Source organism: Molossus molossus, unplaced genomic scaffold (assembly GCF_014108415.1).
Source record: "Molossus molossus isolate mMolMol1 unplaced genomic scaffold, mMolMol1.p scaffold_m16_p_4, whole genome shotgun sequence".
In the NCBI taxonomy this organism is placed as follows: domain Eukaryota; kingdom Metazoa; phylum Chordata; class Mammalia; order Chiroptera; family Molossidae; genus Molossus; species Molossus molossus.
The window spans coordinates 55,507,877-55,527,796 of NW_023425377.1; the positions used below are offsets into that span (position 1 = coordinate 55,507,877).

A 19,920-nucleotide genomic window follows, 5' to 3' on the forward strand; every position below is an offset into this window, starting at 1 on the left:
CCCCTAGCTTTAAGACTCTAGCCTATGGAGCCCTGGCCAGTTTGGCTCAGCGGTTAGAGCGTAGGCCTGTGGTCCAGAGAGACCCAGGATTGGTTCCCACTAAGGGCATGTACCGCGATTGCAGTTTGTCCCCAGCCCTGGTTGAGTTGTGTGGGAGGCAGCCACTCGATGTGTCCCTTTCATGTCATTGTTTCTCTCCCTCTTTCTCCCTCCCTCCCACTCTATCTGAACAAAAAATAAAAGACTCTAGCCTATGGAAACGTGGTATCACCTGGCTTAAGGCAGACCACAACAGTAAAGGTCTAGGAGGACCCAGTGGAGGGAGGTTAGGGGGCCTTTCCAATATTTGGGTGGGGTAGAGCTGACAGGTCAGTGCAGCCAGGTGAGGGTCCAGTGAGGATTCCTTGGCTTCCTGAACAGGCTGGGCATGGAACACGACGGGCAGGGCAACCGCTGCGGCGACGAGGTACGGCTGGGCAGCATAATGGCACCCCTGGTGCAGGCAGCCTTTCACCGCTTCCACTGGTCCCGCTGCAGCCAACAAGAGCTGAGCCGCTACCTGCAGTGAGTATACCCCGTGTCCCTCAAGGCCAACCTGAAGCCTTGGGCTCAGCTGTAAGGAGGGTGCGTGTCCCAGTGTGCCCAGGCCTAGCAGAAGGCCTCAGACCTTGGGTCCTCCAATTTTAGGCACAGGGGAAGGAGAGGGAGATAACAGTTCAAGTCAGAGTGAGGGGATCCCACTGTTATGGAGCACCTTTAATGGACATTTGGAATCTGGGCAAACAGGTCCTAGTAGTTTACATCAGGGAACAGAGATGCAGCAGGGAAACTGAGGCAACACAGCTGAGAGCTGCGATGTGCAGACAGGCCTATCATCACAGTCCAGAAGGTGCTTCAGCTGCCCCACATGTTGGATAGCCAGTCCGGCTGAAGGCAGCTCGCAATGCCCACATATCCCCTCACAGCTCCTATGACTGCCTGCGGGATGACCCCTTCGCCCATGACTGGCCAGCGCTACCCCAGCTTCCTGGGCTGCACTACTCCATGAATGAACAGTGCCGCTTCGACTTTGGCTTGGGCTACATGATGTGCACTGCGGTGAGTGTCGGAGCTGGCACCCTGGGGTCAACATTTCCCTCTGTACCCAGTCACACCTAGTACCCACCTTGCCCATCTAGACTTGGTCCTGGGCAGGGTGCACACAGCTGGCAAAGGCTGTGACCTGGGGATCAGCAAAGGATGGTGGGGGCCTGATGAGGCCCCTGTGTGATCTGCAGAGTTCAGAAGGCCTTCCTTGGGAAGAAGTAAGGTGTAAAGTCTGAGTGGGAGGACAGGGCATTCCAGAATGGAATCACATGTGCAAAGGCCTAGAGGTGCAAGAACCTAGCATGCATAGGAGCAAACAGTTGTTCCCCAGGGTTGTGTGCCAGGACAGAGCTATCAGCATCAACACTGGTCATCAGCATTGAGTGTATCTGCTGATCAAGGCCCACCAGGTGTGAAGCAGTATGACAAGGACATTAGTGCCTATTAGTGTCTGACTCAATACTGAGCTCACCTTCATGTAGGAAGTAAGTAAAGTATTTCCATTTTACAGATGAGGAAAGTGAGGCCCAGAGAGGTTGAGTAAACTGCCTAAGGCCATACAATGAGGAAGTGGTGGATCTGGGTACTGATGAGGCTGTCTAACCTTTTGCATGACGGCCTAAGTAATGTTGTGGGCAATGGGAGCTCTGGAAAAGTTTGAAGAAGGGAGTAGTATGGCCAGGTCTGAGTTTCAGCTGTATCCCTCAGGGTTGTCCTGGCGGAAAGGCTATCAGGATAGGAAGCAGAAATGTCAGGAAAGAAGTAACTCTGAGGTCCAGAGGACAGAGGATAAGGCTAGAGCAAGGGAAGGGCCTGTTGGAGTAGAAGAAAGGGCTTCAGGAGAAATTCAACAGGTGGAGTGTCCATAGTAGGGGGATAGGGAGTGCCGTTAGGGCCCTTTAGTGACAGCCCCTGGGCAGAGAGATGGCTACCCAGCCCTCATGCCAGGCTCACTGTCTCCCAGCTGTCTGTCCAGGCTCCACAGGTGGTATAGCTGTCAAGGGTGGGAAGCCAGGGAGGCCCAATAGCCCACAGGGACTTGAATTAGTGGCTGTACATTCAAGATTCTCATGGCCTCAGAATCACATGGAGTTCAGGGCACTCAGTGATCACACAGGCCTGTCATAGGCAGTCAAGTTGTGCCTGGATGCATAGCTGTCCAAGAGACCTCTGGAGAACAGAGTGCCTACAGTGGGAAGTGCCCTGACCAGTGGCTGGTGTTCTCTTCCAGTTCCGGACCTTTGACCCCTGTAAGCAGCTGTGGTGCAGCCACCCTGACAATCCCTACTTTTGCAAGACCAAGAAGGGCCCCCCTCTGGATGGGACCATGTGTGCATCTGGCAAGGTAAGTCACAGTAGAGGGCAGGCCCCTGACATGCTCAGATCTTCAGGGACAGTCCCTTCAGAGCCCATAGGGCAGAGTTGGGGGCCTTTCCTGCCTTCTTTCTAATAACCTTCCATGGACTCACTCCCCAACTTCTGCCCCTGTGCTTCCCATGCAATATATGTTATTTTGAAGCAAACCTGATGTCTCAGAGCTCTTCGCTATGCTTCGATCCCCCGCATAGAAAACTCCCTCCTCTGAGAAGCAGTTTTAGGGTTCCAACAGCCTCAGTCCCCATTGTACACTGTGGGTGACTGGGTTACCTCATCTTGAGGCCAGCACTGGGGTCTGGTGGCTGCTGGGTCCCCAGGCCCAGCATCAGGCTTAGCCTCTGGGACCTCTGTGTTTAAATGCCCCTTAGTGGTCAGACTTGTCCCTCAAGGTCACTCAGTAGTTGACTGGGCCATCTGCCCAGGCCCATTTCCCACCTCCAGCAAATACACAGAGAAAGGGCTTCTCCCTCCTACTAGTTTCTTTCCTGGCTCTGGGCCTGATTCTCATTGGCTCAAATAAAACCTCATACCCACTTATCGGCCAATCACTTGTTAGGGGTTGGCTTATGCAGATGAGCCTAAGCCTGGGTTCCAGCCCCACAGGGCTGAACCCACTGAAGCTGTGCATACCTGCACCTGCTCTGTGCTGGAGGAATGTGGTTCCCCAGCTCAGGCCTGGAAAGTCCCCAAATAGGCTGGGCCTGAGGTTCCTCCAGGTGGATCTTAAATTCTGCTTAATTTTATTTTGTCCATGGTGGAGCTTCTTAAATCTACAGATTCCCAGGCCCACCACTGCAGATTTTGGTTTGCAGTAAGGATCAGAAATTGTCTTTGTTGTTTTTTTAAATTATGATGAAATCTAAATAACATAAAATACGCTATTTAAAACACTTTAAAATTACAGTTTAATGGTGTTTAGTTACATCACCACTGTGTAGCTTCAGAACTTTTTCATCACCCTAGAAGACCCCTTTAAGCAGTGACTCTCCATTCCCTTTCTCTCTCCAGCCTCTCTATAGATTTGCCTATTCTGGAATTTCATATAACTGGAATCATATACTATGTAGCCTTTTGTATCTGTTTTCTTTCACTCAGCATAATAATGTTTTCAAGTTTCTTCCTTGTTGTGGCCTATGTCAGTGCTTCACACCTTTTTGTGGCTAAGTAATATCCCACTGTCTGAATGGACCACATTGTGTGATCTGTTTGTCTGTCAGTGGTCATTTAGGTTGTCTTCACCTTTTGGCATTTGTGAATGTGCTGCTGTGAACATTCATGGACATGTTTTGTTTGAACACCTAGGAATTGGTATATTTAAGAAGTGCCAAAGTGATTTGGCTGTGCCCCAAGACTTAATGAACTGTTAGAAGTTGGAGGTGGGTCATTGATAATTAAACACCAGGGATCTACTAATATCAGTACTAATTACTTAGCCCTGCAACTCCATAGGAGCTTGATGAAGGGAACAGGGCCCCAAAACATTTGCCATAACCCCAGTGGGGGCCTCAATACACTCGGAGCTGGAGGATGAGACTAGCTCAGCACAGCTTCCTACCCCAGGCCACCCGTCCTAGTGCACACTGGGAAGAGAGAAAGTGGACAGAGCAGGAGGCAGGCCCTGCACAGCTGTGCTTACTTGGGATGTGTGGCTGGCCTTCACCCACAGTCATCTGATGACTGTGAGAATGTGGGCCATTTCTGTCTCTCTCTCAGCCTGCTAGGGGTTGGCACAATGCAATGAACCAGAAGCAGACACTGCTTGGAGTGAGGGGGAGCATTGAAAGGGAGTGAATTCTCCAGATCTCTGGATGCAACCTAATTTATTTGCAGAGTGGTTCCCCAGGTTACGTGTTGTTTTAGGTAATTATTTCCTTGAGATGGCATCTCTGCTGACCATACAGCCAAGCCCTGTCTTTCACTTTTTTCAGTGAAGAAACATCAAAGGAGATATAAAATAACAAATCCATTTATGCCTGGGCTTTCTTGCCCATTGTCACTTTTTGGGCGGTTTTCCTGCCCTTTGACATGCAAACCTAATCTATTCACATGTAAACAATCCAATCAGTTCAAATAGGGTGATTTTCCTGCCCATCAGGCAAACCTTATCTATCCACACACATACTTTGATCCTTGGCTGGCCAGGTCATGAGAATGCATATCACAAGGTTACATTTTGTTCATCCACCAAACCCCCATCCCTACATCTCCTCCCTTTTTTCTTTCTTGTAATTGAGGAATTGCCATGGCTGTGGTGGTTAGAAGTGTCATCACTTTTTTTTAGTCTTTTGTGTAGAGGACATCATTCACCAGAGTCCTTGGAGAACTATGAGGCCAACACAAACAAGAAAACAACCAATAGCAGTAAAAATCCAGATTCTAAGATTGAAACCCTCAAACCAGTGTTTTGGATTGAGCCATTGGATATTATCTGAGATTGTCTTTAAAACATTTTGTTGAATAAGTTGTTGTATATCTGTTAACTGTGTTTCCAGATCCTTTTTTAGATTAGCTACTTGCCCTCCAAGGTTGCCAGCAAAAGCTCCTTGTAAGTGTTGTTTGACTACTGTCCAACTGTGGGAGGTGGCATTCCAAGGCAATGTAGTTACACACATACTGTGACTAAATTTTCAATCACAGGGTAACATAGAATGAGTGGCTAAGGCCTCTTGCTGCCTCTAAGTTGTTTAATTGAGTCAGGATTTTTTATTTAATTTCTGCCTGGGAAATTATATCCTTAGTAACATTGGTCATTACTTTAGTCACTGTATGTGCTGTTTGGACTTATCCTGTCAAAGCAGTGACCGAAACAGCTGCAGTAGCAGCAATGACTATAGCTCAAATGATGAATGCTATTAGACATTCAATAAATCTCCTTTTATGGGGGTGTTCAAATGCTTTAGCTAATTATGCTAGGCAGATTTATCTTCCTATAGTTGAATAAGGTTTACTGGTATCCATATTTTTGCTTTATGTCACATGGAAATAATATTAGTAATATTAAGCATAGTAATAGTTTCATGAGTAATATAGCTTAGATAATAAGGTTAATTAACAGAAATATTAAATCTATTATTACTTTTAGAGATAGTTATAGAAGAAGCAGGCAAGAATATATATGGGTGAGAGGTGTAAATCATTATAGAATCAGCATCATTGGTGGTCAATGTCATAGTAAAATTGTTACTATGGGTACAATATCCATAAGATATATATGTCGTAAAGAAAGGCAAATCCAGTCTCCAAATTTTTGTGTGTCAGGGGTCAGTATGATTTTTAGAAATAACCCTGAAAACAGGTCCTGAGAGACCTCCATTGGTCCATGAAATAGAGGCACTGGAGGGTGTGAAAAACTTAAACTTTAACTCATGATGATTACTGGACAAACATCCATGAGGACCCCAGTCCTCAATAATAAAACTTAAATTAAGGCTGGCTGTGGACCATACTCCTCTGAAGTGGCAAGGCTTTCAACATGGGGTCAGGGACTCAAGGTTGGTTCCTTGAAATATAGTGCAGGTGGGGATAGACACAGGGGATTTGGACTTTTGAGAGATATTCTGTGCTTTAACCCCAATACCTGTGATAAAGTTTAACTTAGCAGTCTGGCCCAATGTGGTCGGCTTATAATACAAATGTCATTGTAATTGTATGGGAACACAATCAGGGGTTTCATAGGTGGACAAACAAATGGGGGGTTGCTCTTATAAGAATGAAACCGTGGCATTGGCCTGAAACCAATCTTCATTTTTTTGTAGTGGCCCATTTGGGGGAAGCCAGGTTCCTCCTGTCCAACGAGTGTTATTGCTAGATAACAGGGCCTCCAAATACCACCAACTGACAGGGGTGAATAAAGCGGGGTCCAATATAAGTGTTGTTTTGTTGCTGCAGGGCTCAATAATATAAGCAAGCAGCATAAAATATCTAGCCTAGATTGTGTGGAGATTACAGATAAGTAAACCAAAAAAGTATTTTCTGGGGTAGGAGAAGCCCCCACTGTAGTTAGTATTTTCTCAGAACATTGTTGCAACTGCTTAAGGCTTCCCCAGGTAACCCTAGGAAAGGTTCGAGAGGGGCCCCAAGAGCCAGTGTGAGTTTTACAATTAGTGTCTAAGGTCAGCTGTGTCGTGAGCAAGTTTAACAATAGCTTATCTTTTAGGGTTACAGGGGATACCAGTTTTATATCTAATGTTCCACTGTTGGAGTAATAATTTAATGCTTTGAGATGTATAGGCTCGCCCATTATCTGTTTTAATTTTCAGTGGCACCCTCATATGTGCAAAACAGTACAGCCAGTGACGCTTAATGTTTTTGGCTTTTTACCCAGTAGTGGCGGTTGCATGCAGAAAAATGGAATGGGTATCTATGGTAACATATATTCACTGAAATCGACCAAATGATGAAATATGTGTTATATCTGTTTGCCATAAGGCACTAGGGGTTAAACCCTGAGGATTGACTCCTGTTGATGTTGGAGTCCCTCCCAAAAGCTGGCAGTCTGGGTGAGCCTTAATAATATTTTGAGTTTACGAGAGGGTCAAATGAAAGATTTTCATGAGTGCTCAAGTATTTTCGTAAAAAGGGCACGTGAACTTTCCGCTTGCTTAAATGTAAGATTTGTTGCTACGATGGCATCCACCTGTTGATTTTCTTGTGTTAAAGGTCTGGGGAGTATGGAATGAGATTGAATGTGGGTTATAAAAATAGGATGATTTTGTTTGTCTATTAAAGTTTAGAGAGACAACAATAAGGTTAATAGATGTTGATTAGCTAAAGGCTTAATAAAGGTTCCTTTTATTTTTTGTAATACTTTAATTATATATTGTGAATCACTAATTATATTTAAGGCCTCTCCAATAAATTGCTGAAGAGCTAATATTGCAGCCCATAATTTAGTACACTGAGTTGACCCAGGCTCAAGGCTGTTAATATTTTTTCCATTTCTCATTTTCTTTCCAGGCTATTTTTGTTTTGTGAGATTTATCTGATCTACCAATGAATATAGTTTTAGTCCCAGGTAATGGGATATTACTGATTTTTTGCACCAAGTTAAGGTGTAATTGAGGAATATTTTGCAAGAATGTATTTGCTGGAAGAGAGTAATTAATTTCCCCAATCAAATTTGCTAGAGTTATTTGAAAGTCTATCGCCTGGGAAATCAAAGTGGTAAGTTGTTTCTGAGTAAGAGGCAAATGTAGAATATGAGGGTCATACCCTGTCAGTTCTTGTGTTGTTTTTGTTTGTTTGTTTGTTTGTTTGTTTGTTTACCTTTGGCTATTAGATTTGCTAATTGTTCAACAAATAGAGTTATTGTTTTAAATGGGGTAGCTGGAAGAAAAATTTATTTAAGATATTTTACTTGAGGAGTTAATTGTTCTATTAATGCTGTAGGGTATGGCACAGTTGGATATAACATAGCCAAATAAGGTCCTTTAATGATGGACAATGAGCTTGTCAGGTTTGTGTTTGAATAGTTATTTCTCTAAGTTCTTGTTGTGCCTCTATGGACAGAGTTCTAGGTGAATTTAGTGTTGGATTATCTTTAGAGTATTAAATAAATGAGTTACTTTTTGAGTAGTGATAATAAGTATAGGTCAAAGCCAATTGATGGCTTCCGGTAATTTTTATAATATATTTAAAGTTGTTATTTTTATTGGAATGGTAAGTTTCTGGGGGCAAACAGTCTGGCCCCTAATATCTACCCTAAGTATTGCCATGGTTTTAATTGCTGTACCTTGTCTGGAACAATTTGTAATCCTGTCTCTTTTAAAGTTTTCTGAAGCATTACATAGGCCTGGTTTAATTTTTGAGGGGGTAGAGAAAGCTAACAAAATATCCTTCATATAATGGTATAAATGGCAGGAAATAGTTTTCATTGGATTAATAGTATGATGGACACAGTATTGACAAATTGTTGGATAATTTTTTATTCTTTGGCGTAGTACCTTTCATTGAAATCGTTGTATTGGTTTACTATTGTTAATGGAGGGAACAGAAAAAGCCAATTTCTCTCAATCTGTAAGGACTAAAGGGATAGTGAAGAAACAATCCTTAAGATCTATAACAATCACATGCCATTTTTTAGGATATTGTAAGATTGGGAAGCCCAGGTTTTAGTGTTCCCATGGGTTCTATAATAGCATTGATTGTCCTCAAATCATGTAGTAATCTTCATTTATCATGTTTTTTAGGAATAACAAAAGTGGGAGTGTTCCAGGGACTGATTGAAGGGTCTATATGACCTGCTTTTAATTTTTTTTTTTAATAATTTGTTTGCTTGGAATAATTTTTCCTTTGTAAGTGTCACTGATTAACCCATACTGGCCAGCTCTGTTGTTTCTCAGGCCAATAGAAGGAGGGGAATTTTACCAGTGACCCCTACTCAAAAGGCTAGATTTGAATAATTATTTTCCATTGAGAGAGAAGATTCCTTCCCCACAAATTTAGGAGAGACTCCATGACATAAGGTTGAATCCATTTTTTGTCCATCTGGACCTACACAGGAAAGGGAGTGAGTACTTTGTTGAGGAGCTTGAGTTCCTCCCACTCCTGTTACTAGAAGGGGTGCTGGGGCTTTAGGCCATTTCTTAGGCCATTTTCTAGCTGTTATAATGGAAATGTCTGCTCCTGTATTCACTAATCCTGAAAATAGTTGCCCTTATATATTAATGGAGAGCAAGGGCTTTTTGGTGTTATAGCAGCCATCCAGAAAACATCACACTAACAAGTGCTCCCAAACCCTGCATTTCCTCTTACTGTAGAGGTGGCTATGGGGACCCAGTATGGTAACAAAAAGAGTTGAGCTATTTGGATTCCCAGTGTTAACACATGAAAGCCCACTGCCTTAAGCATTACTTTAATTTCTCCTTTAAAATCTGAGTCAGTTACCCCTGGCATCACTTGTATTTCTTTTATTGTTAAACTAGATCTTCCAATCACTAAACCTATCTTTTCCTCCTGCAAGGGGCCATAAACCCTGGTAGGAGCTAAATAAGTAACATCAGACTTTTTAAGGGTTAATTTTGTGGTAATGAAAAGGTCCAGGCCTGCACTTTCTGCTTCAGAGTCTCAGAGGTCTCCAATCCTCTGCTTGATTGACTGAGAAAAACCTGAGGCCGAGGTACCCAGGGAGCTGTCTGGGCACCAGGTCTCATGCCTCTCCTCTCATTTCCTGACAAGGAATTTTCAATTTTGTTACATTTAGACTTACATTGATTGGCCCAATGCAGTCCTTTGCCACATCGAGAACAAGATTTAGTAGGAATGCCACTGATTCCGACCTTTCCTCTTTTACATTGCTTCTGAAGATGTCCTGGCTTGCCACATTTGAAACATAATTTGGACCCTTGCTGCCCTTTATTGAATTCTCCAATTTTCAAGGTCCTGAGGGGAGCAGCTAATGCTCTGGACCCATGTGTTTCTGTCCCGACATTTTGACATGCTTTTACATATCTTTGAGGTTTTTCCCTTCAAAGGAGCAAGTACAGCCTAACTATTTGAATTAGCATCCTCATAGGCTAATTGTAATAACAATGTATTAGCTGCTTCTCTATTATCTATCTGTTTATTTATTACTGCTTGCAACTGATTAATGAATGACACATAAGATTCCTATGCTTTTTGCAAAACTGTAGCAAAAGAGCCTGTCCTTTCTCCAGATTCTGGAACCCTTCACCAAGTTTTAGTAGCTAAATCTGAGACCTGACAAAACAATCTAACATCTTGCCTTACCTGTACTCAAGGATTTAAATAGTTTCCTTGTCCTAGTAATATGCCTTGTCCAATAGGAGCCCTGTTGCGTGGCTCCCTTCTGAATTTTTAATTTCCACACTGTGAATTGGGCCAACATCAGCATTATTTTTATGCGTGTCGTCCAATCCCAGGGAGTCATCTGATAACTACTAGCTATTCCCTCTAATATTCCTATAGTAAAGGAAGTTTGCAAACCATTTTCCATTATGCTTTGTTTGAATCTTTTTTCTTTGGTTATCCTCACCCAAGGACATTTTTCCATATTTTGTTCAGATAGAGGGAGGGAGAGAGAGAGAGAGAAACATCAACGTGAAAGGGACACATCGAGTGGCTGCCACCTGCACAACCCACCCAGAGCTGGAGACAAACTGCAACTGAGGTACATACATGCCCTTGGACCGCAGGCTGACACTCTAACCGCTGAGCCAAACCAGCCAGGGCTGTTAGAATCTTTTAAAAATCTGATAAGGCAAATATGAATGCACCAGTTGTTGACCTGGCTTTATTATAGCTGGGAAAGCTCCAAAATCTTTAGGTTCGCTGGCCTCTTTAAGACAGCCCTCCATTGTGGAATCTTCCACAAAAGGTGGAGAAGAGGGAGAATTTTATTTCTTTGATGACTATGCAGGGGCAGTCAGTTCCAGAGTCTCCTCCAAAGCGGAGATTGGAGCCCCCCACCCCCTACCCCCATCCCTACCATGCCACAGGGGAGAGGAGGGAAGCATACCAGAAAGCATCAGAGTGGGTCAGCAGACAGAGGGATGTCAGAACAGTTGTTTCCACAGGAAGAAACAGTTGAGGCTGAGGCTGGGTAAGAAGGCTTGGGATTGGCTAGTGTGAATAAATTTCAATGGGCGCTGGGACATAGAGGTTGACCCTAGTCCTCTGACACTTGTCTCTGAGTGATAAGGGCAAGTGGCCCAGAGTGTGCAAACCTGTAAATGAGGTGTTTGGGGTGGATTAGGTGGTTTGCATATAAAATGTATGTTCTCAGGTTAGTTGTTCACTATCTCTAGGAACTGGCTAACTCTGGGAGGAGCAGTCTCTGCAGAGTCAGAAAGGCCCCAGATGTCACAGTATCAGAATCCAAAAAATGAAAGATGGTTAACACACATGGTTCCCCCAGAAGGCTGGGTGATGGTGAAAGAGAGAGAAGGACTAACTGGACTAAGTACTTCATGTGCCTGCTTTGTGTCCCACCCTATCCAATATGCTGGAGACCTTGATTAGATCTGCTTTCTTGTGGGCATGCCCTGTGGCCACATAGCTTATATGCATGTACTCTGGAGGCAGGGCCAGGCCAAGCACAGAGGGTCCTCCCAGGTGGCTATGCCCCACAGGCTAGGCTGGTGGGCTCACCTTGCCCTTTCTGCCTGAGCCAGGGTCAAGACAGCAGGAGGAAGGCAGGCCCAGCCAAGTGCTTCTGCCTCAGTGTGTCTTGGCAGAAATGGTCCTCCATGTGGTCTTGTGTCCACATGCAGCATCCTGGGGGAGCAGCAGCCACCCTATGTTTTCATGAACTTCCAAGGACTGTTTCAGAGATACATGGTTGGTACAAAGGGCTCATGATGTCTCTATGTTGTGCTCATATTTCCTATATAGCTGAGAATTGGCAGGCATAGTGACAGGGATACCCAGAGTTCAAGCCCTGGGTCCTTCCTTCCTCACCATGTGACCTGGAACAAGTTACCTAAGAGCCCAACTTGCTTATCTTCATGCCCCAGGTTCCTGGCACATGGTACCTGCTGGGGACATGCTGTTAGATGGAGAATGGAATCCCGGGACCTCCGCAGTTTAGAAATGCTAAATGTTCACTTTCTGAAACAGAAAGCCCGCCTTTTAGGCTTTCAGACCCACCAAGCAGTATTCCTGGCCTGTCTAGGTACATCAATGTTCTTTGGGTATCTAGCCCATGAGACAGCCTGGGTAGGTTGTCTCAGGGTTCTGTGATGAGCTCCAGATTCACTCAGGACATGTGAGTTTGTGATTTTAAATGTTTAACTATCTCTACTGGATGAAATATTTGTAAGCATGTAAACCAGTGGTTCTCAACCTTCCGAATGCTGTAACCTTTTAGTACAGTTCCTCATGTTGTGGTGACCCCCAATCATAAAATTATTTTTGTTGCTACTTCATAACTGTGATTTTGCTACTGTTATGTCTTAGGTGAACCCTGTGAAAGGGTCGTTCGCCCCCAAAGGGGTCATGACCCACAGGTTGAGAACCGCTGATTTAAAAGTTATGTAGCCTTTTAATAACATTATACTTGTTTTTCTTGTAATAGCATGGAGGTATCAAGTATTCAGGGTAATTACCCTCTGTTAAGCACTCTTAGTTGTTCAGGAGGAAATAAACCAAAATTTTAGAGAGGCAGGTTCTCTGTGTGTGTTGGTGTCATGGTGATTTCCCTTTCTTTCTGTTTTGTTGAGTTTTCATATTCTGCTTGATGCACCTGTATTGCCTCTAGGTGTTTAGACCTGGGTCTGTGGGGAGTTCATCCATTGCATTATGGGCCTGTGCAGTATCCTGAGTTGTCTGGTGCCCAACTCCCCATTTCCACACTGGGACCAATTTGTTCAGTGTGGACAACAGGACCACTGTGTGGCCTCCTCCATTGCCTTGGCCCTTGGTTCCATGGCCACCAGTAACTTAGAGGCCCAGCCCCAGTCACAGCCTTCAGAGGTACCATCAGTGCTCCATCACTTTGTCTTCATCGACTCAGGCTGATCTAACAAAAATATTGGGTGCTGAAACAACACATGTTTTCTCCTCACAGTTGTGGAGGCTACAAGCCTGACATCAAGGTGCCAACATAGTCAGATTCTGGTGAGGGTTGCGAACTGCCATTGTCTCTTTATCTTCACATTTTGGAGAGAGACATCAGCTGTCTCATGTCTTATTATAAAGGCCATTAATGCCATTCACCCTCATAACCTAATCATCTTCCAAAAGCCTCATATTCTAACACCATCCGAATGGGGATTAATCTTCAACATACGCATTTGGGGATGATACAAATACTCAATTCAAAGCCTTCCCTCACCTGGGCCCTCTTCCTTGCCTGCTAGCTTTATCTTGCTCCATCAGCTGAGGAGGACACTAGCCAACATTTCTGTGAGGTCTTCTCTTCCCTTTCATGGTTGAGTGACGGGTACTTTGAAGTGAGAGATGAAGTACTTGTGGCCCAGGAAGAACATGCCCAGCCTGCAGCCAAGTCTGTTTGACTCCAAGTGGTTTTTTACTGTGCTGCTGGCCCTGTGCCCAGATGCCCAGTCTGATGGTGGTGGAGCCCTTGTGCACTTTTCTGAGGCCTAGGGAGGAGAATCCAGATAGTGGCTGCCTTCGCAAGGCCCTTGATGGGCTCATCCTGGTACAAGGCAGGCCTGGCAGTGCTGCAGAGGCCTGTGTCAGGAAAGAAGAGGAAAGATGGCCTCCACGCAGACATGTGCTCAAAAGTAGGGAGTCAAGGGACTGCTTGCCTGAGAGACGAGAACCAGGAGAGATGCCTGGGAGCAACTTGGGCATGGAGATGGCAGCACAGCTCTCCTGGAAATCGACTCTGAGACAGAGTTCCAAAGGCATGCACTTTCCTGGGAAGAATGAGTATCAACACCTATGGGAGAATGCAACATTGAACAGCCATGTGGTCACTACGTGGGACTCAGTGGACCCACCAGAACCCCTGGGTTGCGCTGGCCTTTCAGAGTTGTTCCCAACCTTGACCAGTCATTGGCTATGGCTGTCCCAAGAAAAGGGACATGACCCTGGGCTAGCTGAGGGCATGCCCAGGAAAGTGACTCAACTGCCAGCCACCAGCAACCAACACACTTGGCTGCTGGGGAAGAGAGAGCCTTGATCTCTGAAGGGGTCTCATCACAACACCCAGTGCAGCAGATGTGGGTGAAGGGAGTGGAGCTCAGGATGTCTCCTGAGGAAAGACACTCACAAAGGGATGGAAAAAAGAAATGGTAGTTTGTTCAGTGTCTGGCATGGTGGTGGGAGGTGGAGCAAGACATGCAGGGCCTTAACCCCAGACCCAGCGGCTAGTCTTCAATCTGTAGCAGGGGGAGCCCACAGAAGGGTTGAGGGGAATGGAGCTGGATTTATCTTAAAACTTGCCTGAGCCCCTTTCAAGCTCCTGGGAAGCACATCACAATATGCTCACATGGTTGTATGTTTTCATAAATTTTACAAAAGTAAGATATTTTAAACGTAATCAATTAAGATCACATTTATTTGCACTCCCGCCCCCCTACGATACAATTCTGTGCTGACTGGCATGAGAGTGGTTATGGGTGTCTTATGACTTTAGCCAAAGAGAAATTGGATTTGGGATGTATTTATTGGCTTATTTACATGGTTTTCAGTATCTCTCATGTGTTATTAAATTACTGTATCTGTCCAGGTATAAAAATAATGCCTAGAAAAACTCCTACACCACTGTGCCAACTCACCCACAGCCATTACAGAATATATGCTGTGTGCAGCCCATTCTCCTGAAATCAATGGAGGAAAGCTGACTCAGCTATACCTGAGGTGGTGACTGTTTCTATATTTTCAATAGTTTATGTTTTCTTTGGTGGTTTGTCTTGTATATGGGATACCTTAAACACAGACCCAACTTGGATATTTCTTTAGAAAAGCTAAGTGTGACAAGATGTTTTGCTTGTCTGAAAGCTGTCAAACCTTCAGTCATACCTATTACCAAAAAAAGGAGTGGGAAAACCTGAATGCATGTGAGATCCAAAAAGCTTATTTAAAATGTTGATAAAGCTTTAATATACCCATTTCATTACCATTTTGAAAGTTGTTTTGTAATGCTTCAATAAAATAAACTACAGGCTTCTGATTTAGAGATATGTGTGTGTGTGTGTGTGTGTGTGTGTGTGTGTACCCTCTTTTATCATTTTTTAATTTATGTATTAAAATTTTAGGTAAAAATTAAGGAAAAACAAATGAAAGTAAAAAAATAATTAAAGAAATCAATTGAAATAAAAGTAACAGCCAGGCTCTTGAAATACTTGACAATCCAATTATTAAAGAGGAATGAATATGATGAACATACTGGAACAGCATTTAAACTTTTTTCTGATTTGACTGAAATGTTAACATCAAAGCTCAGAATATTGGCCTGCAATACAAATTTCAACAGCAACAATTACTGTTGATTCAACAGAGAAGATGGCGATGGGCGGGACCAGAGGTAGGGTGAATGTGTGAGAGAGTGAGCGAGTGTGTAAGAGAGTATGAGTGGATGTGAAGGTAGATGATCAAACCCAAGCAGTGCAGAGCCACAGAGTGGAAGGTTCCTGAGCTATGGACTGGAGCAGCCGTTTACCGCAGTATGCGGCTTTTCAGGGTGCTTCTCCCTGTGCCCTGGGGAGGTCCCATCATTTTGTAAGACCCCAGGTCTTCCCTAGGAGGAAGCAATGGGAGTGGTTAGGGCCCAGCAACCTGAGCCCACCAACACACCTGACACCATCGGACTAGTGGACACTCTATCAACACAGACCAGTGCACAGTAGTGGAGCTCCCAAGCTGCCAGTCGCAGAAGCCACAGACAGCCTGGAGCCCAGCACCATTCCCCATAGGAGCAGCCCGATAAGAGTCAAGATATACCCCCAGCAACAGAGGCTGGGGAGCAGACATCCATCCGCAGGCAACAGACGCACAGACCAGCAGCTGAGACCCATCTCCAAAAACTATGTGGCAAAAGCTGAGGAAGAGTTGAGCCCCATGGGGCAGCAGTAATCCCCAGCCACCAGCAGCAGGACCTGGGGCTCCACAGAGGCCTGTGCAGTCCAGTAGCCCACAAGAGCAGTGGGAAGCCAGAGCATGAGAGAGACTGGTAAGATCCAGCTGCCCTCCCATGGGAACTGCAGGGTGCAGGGGCACCAGAGAGGCCTGTGTGACCCAGCAGGGACTGTGAGATCCAGTTACCTGGGGGAACTACGGGGTGATGAAGCACCAGAGAGGCCAGTGCGACCCAGCAGCCCATAACATAGGCATAAAGCTGGGTCCCCAAAGGGACTGTGCAATCCAGTTACCCGCAGGACCTGCAGGGTGCAGGGACACCAGAGAGGCCTGTGCAACCCAGCTGCATACAAGATAGGTGTAGAGAATGTGAAAATGGAGGTGGAGTGAATAGAAGCTACGCAGAGGATCTCCCAGGACCAAATGGGAATTACAACTAAAATAAAGACAAATCCTCAGAAAAAGGCAACAGAAAAGCAGCAGGACAAGACCATATAACCAGGGACACTGGACGGATCTGCGAAGGTACGAGAGGGTGGCAGGCAGCAGTCTTAGCTGTGAGAAGCGCACTTGGGGAATAAAGACCAAGCCTGCTCCACAGCCCAGAGAGCAGGGACAGAGCACGAAAATAACCACAGCCACTCACCTGAGGGCTATGGCAAAGGGAGGACAAACTGGATTGAAACTGTGGGGACACCTGGGATTTGTAGGGCACTGAGTTTTTGCTGATATGCGGCCACAAAGCACGGTGGCCAGTTGCTGCTTCCCAGAGCTGTAGGGAAAAGCAGCAGGATTTTCAGAGATTCAGCCTTTTCCAGGTGAGGCAAAGAAATGCAAATTGAGGCTCATTAACAACCAGCATCTATCCCACCCTCTGGAAATCCTCTTATACAGAACACCAGGGCTACATTCCAATGCACTGAGTAACTGAGACTACTAGCCACCAGGGAAAAGCTAGAGGATAACTGAACCTTTCCTGCACTTGCAAATCTACCCAGGAAAGTAAGACATGACAGTGATGTTTAACATGGGTCCACATAGGCTCATCCAAACCCAGTAGAGTGAGCCCAAAACCGCAGAAAATTTGGCAGCCTTCAAACACACACAGAGAAAATTTTTCAGCCTCCAAAACCCACTGAGATAGCCAAAATGGTGAAACAAAGAAACAAATCCCAACTGAAAGAACAAGAGAACTCTATCAAAGATGAGATAAATGAAATGCAGCTAAGCAAATTACCAGAGATAGAGTTCAGAGCCATGATATTGAAGAAGCTCAACAGCATGAGTAAGGACATCAGCACCATGAGTAAAGATATAGAAACACTGAAAACCAACCAAGTGGAAATGAAGAATGACATAACACATTGGAAGGACTAACCAGCAGAGTAGAGGAAGCTGAGGACCAGATCAATGAATTAGAAGACAGGGTAAAAAAAAAAATCAACCATTCAGAAAACCAAAAGAAAAAAACAATTAAATAACAAGAAGATAGCTTAAGAAAACTGTGGGACAACTGGAAACATAATAACACTCACATCATAGGAGTCCCCGAAGAGGAAGAAAATGGGCATGGGTTAGAGAATATATTTGAAGAAATAGTGACAGAAAACTTTTCTAACTTAATGAAGGAAGAAGGCATTCAAGTTCAAGAAGCACAGAGAGCCCCAAGTATGAAGAACCCAAACAGGCCCACACCAAGACACATAGTAATCAAAATGCCAAAAACAAAAGACAAAGGAGAGTATCCTAAAGGCAGCAAGAGATAAGTAACATGTTACCTACAAAGGAAATCCCATAAGACTCTCAGCTGATTTCTCTAACAGAAACACTACAGGCCAGAGGGAGTGGCATGAAGTAATCAAGGTCATGAAAAACAAGGATCTGAATCCAAGACTACTCTCTCCAGCAAGGCTATCATTCAAAGTAGATGGTAAAATAAAGAGCTTTCCAGACCAAAAAAAAAAAAAAAGGCTACGGAAATATATTAACACCAAACCAGCACTGCAAGATATGCTAAAAGGACTGCTGTAATTAGTAGAAGAAATAGGAAGGAAACTAGAACCACACTAAACAAAAATGGCAATAAATAAGTACATATCAATTATCTCGTTAAATGTGAATGGTTTGAATGCTGATTGGATAAGAAAGCATGACTCATATATATGTTGTTTACAAGAAACCCACCTCACAACAAAAGACTCACATAGGTTGAAAGTGAAGTGATGGAAAAAAATCTTTCAAGCAAACAGAAAGGGAAAAAAAGATGGGCCAGCAATACTCATATCTGATCAGGTAGATTTCGAAATGAAGACAAGAACTAGAGACAAAGAAGTCCACCACATAATATTAAAAGGATCTATCCAACAGGAAGATATAACCTTCGTAAACATATATGCATCCAACATAAGAGTGCCAACATATATTAAAAATCTTTTGGAGGACTTCAAAGAAGAAATCAACAGCAATACAATCATAGCAGGTGTCTTCAATACCCCGCTGACATCACTGATAGATCTTCTAGACAAAAAAATTAACAAGGAAACACAGACTGTAAAAGAATCATTAGAACAAATGTATTTAATAAATATCTACAGAGAAAGACCCCCTAAACTGCAGAATTCACATTCTTCTCAAGTGCATATGGGACATTCTCAAAGATAGACCACATGTTAGGGCACATACTAAGTCTCTACAAGTTCAAGAAGATTGGAATCATATCAAGCATCTCCTCAGATCACAATGGCATGCAACTAGAAATTATTTGCAACAAGAACATGGAAAGACATTTGAAAACATGGAGGCTAAATAGCATGTTATTGAACAATGAATGGGTTACCATGGAGATCAAGGAAGAAATTAAAAACTTCCTGGAAACCAATGTAAATGAACACACAGCACCACTAAATCTATGGGATGCAGCGAAAGCAGTTCTGAGAGGGAAGGTCATAGCACTACAGGCCTACCTCAAGAAGCAAGAAAAATTTTTAATAGACTATCTAACCTCACAACTTAAAGAAGTAGAAAGCAAACAAAAAGAAACCCCAGAGCAAGTAGAAGGAAGGAAATAGTAAAGATAAGAGGAGAAATCAATGACATGGAGACCAAAAAAATAATTCAAAGGATCAATGAAACAAAGATCTGGTTCTTTGAAAAGATAAACAAGATTGATGGACCCTTAGCTAGACTCACCAAGAAACAAAGAGAGAGAATCCAAATACACAAAATCAGAAATGAAAGCAGAGAAATAATAACTGACACCACAGAAATACAAAGGATTGTTAACAAATATTATGAACAATTATACCGCAACAAATTCAACAATCTAAGCGAAATGGACTAATTTCTAGAAACACATACTCTCTCAAAACTGAACTAGGAAGAGATAGAAAACTTGAACAGACCAATAACAACAGAAGAAATTGAAGATGTAATCAAGACTCTTCCAGCAAACAAAAGCCCAGGCCCAGATGGCTTCACAAGGTAATTTTACCGAACATTCAAAGAAGAAGTAATACCCATTCTCCTCAAACTATTTCAAAAATTCAAGAAAATAGAAGACTTCCAAACTTGTTTTATGAGGCCAGGATAATTCTAATTCCAAAACCAGAAAAAGACACTACAAAGAAAGAAACCTACAGTCCAATATCCCTGAGGAACGTAGATGCCAACATCCTGAACAAAATACTAGCAAATCGAATCCAGCAATACATCAAAAAAAATTATTCACCATGACCAAGTGGGATTCATCACAGGGATGCAAGGCTGGTACAATACTCACAAATCAATAAATGTGATACACCACTTAAACAAAATGAAAGATAAAAACCATATGATCATATCAATAGACGCTGAAAAAGCATTCGACAAAATTCAGCACCCATTTCTGACAATTACTGTTGATTCAAAGAGCATTTAAAATCAGGCTCTTCCCAAGAAAATATGAAATGCCCTAAA

General features: G+C 43.7%; 1 protein-coding gene across 1 annotated transcript in view; it reads left to right on the forward strand.

Moving 5' to 3' along the window:
- ADAMTS2 (ADAM metallopeptidase with thrombospondin type 1 motif 2) overlaps positions 1–19,920 on the forward strand; it is a 382,685-nt gene that overhangs the window by 298,041 nt on the left and 64,724 nt on the right. Inside the window, exons 8-10 of the mRNA XM_036240254.1 lie at positions 421–564; positions 966–1,098; positions 2,318–2,431. Coding sequence (XP_036096147.1) covers positions 421–564; positions 966–1,098; positions 2,318–2,431 — 391 coding nt within the window. The remainder of the gene's footprint in view (positions 1–420; positions 565–965; positions 1,099–2,317; positions 2,432–19,920) is intronic.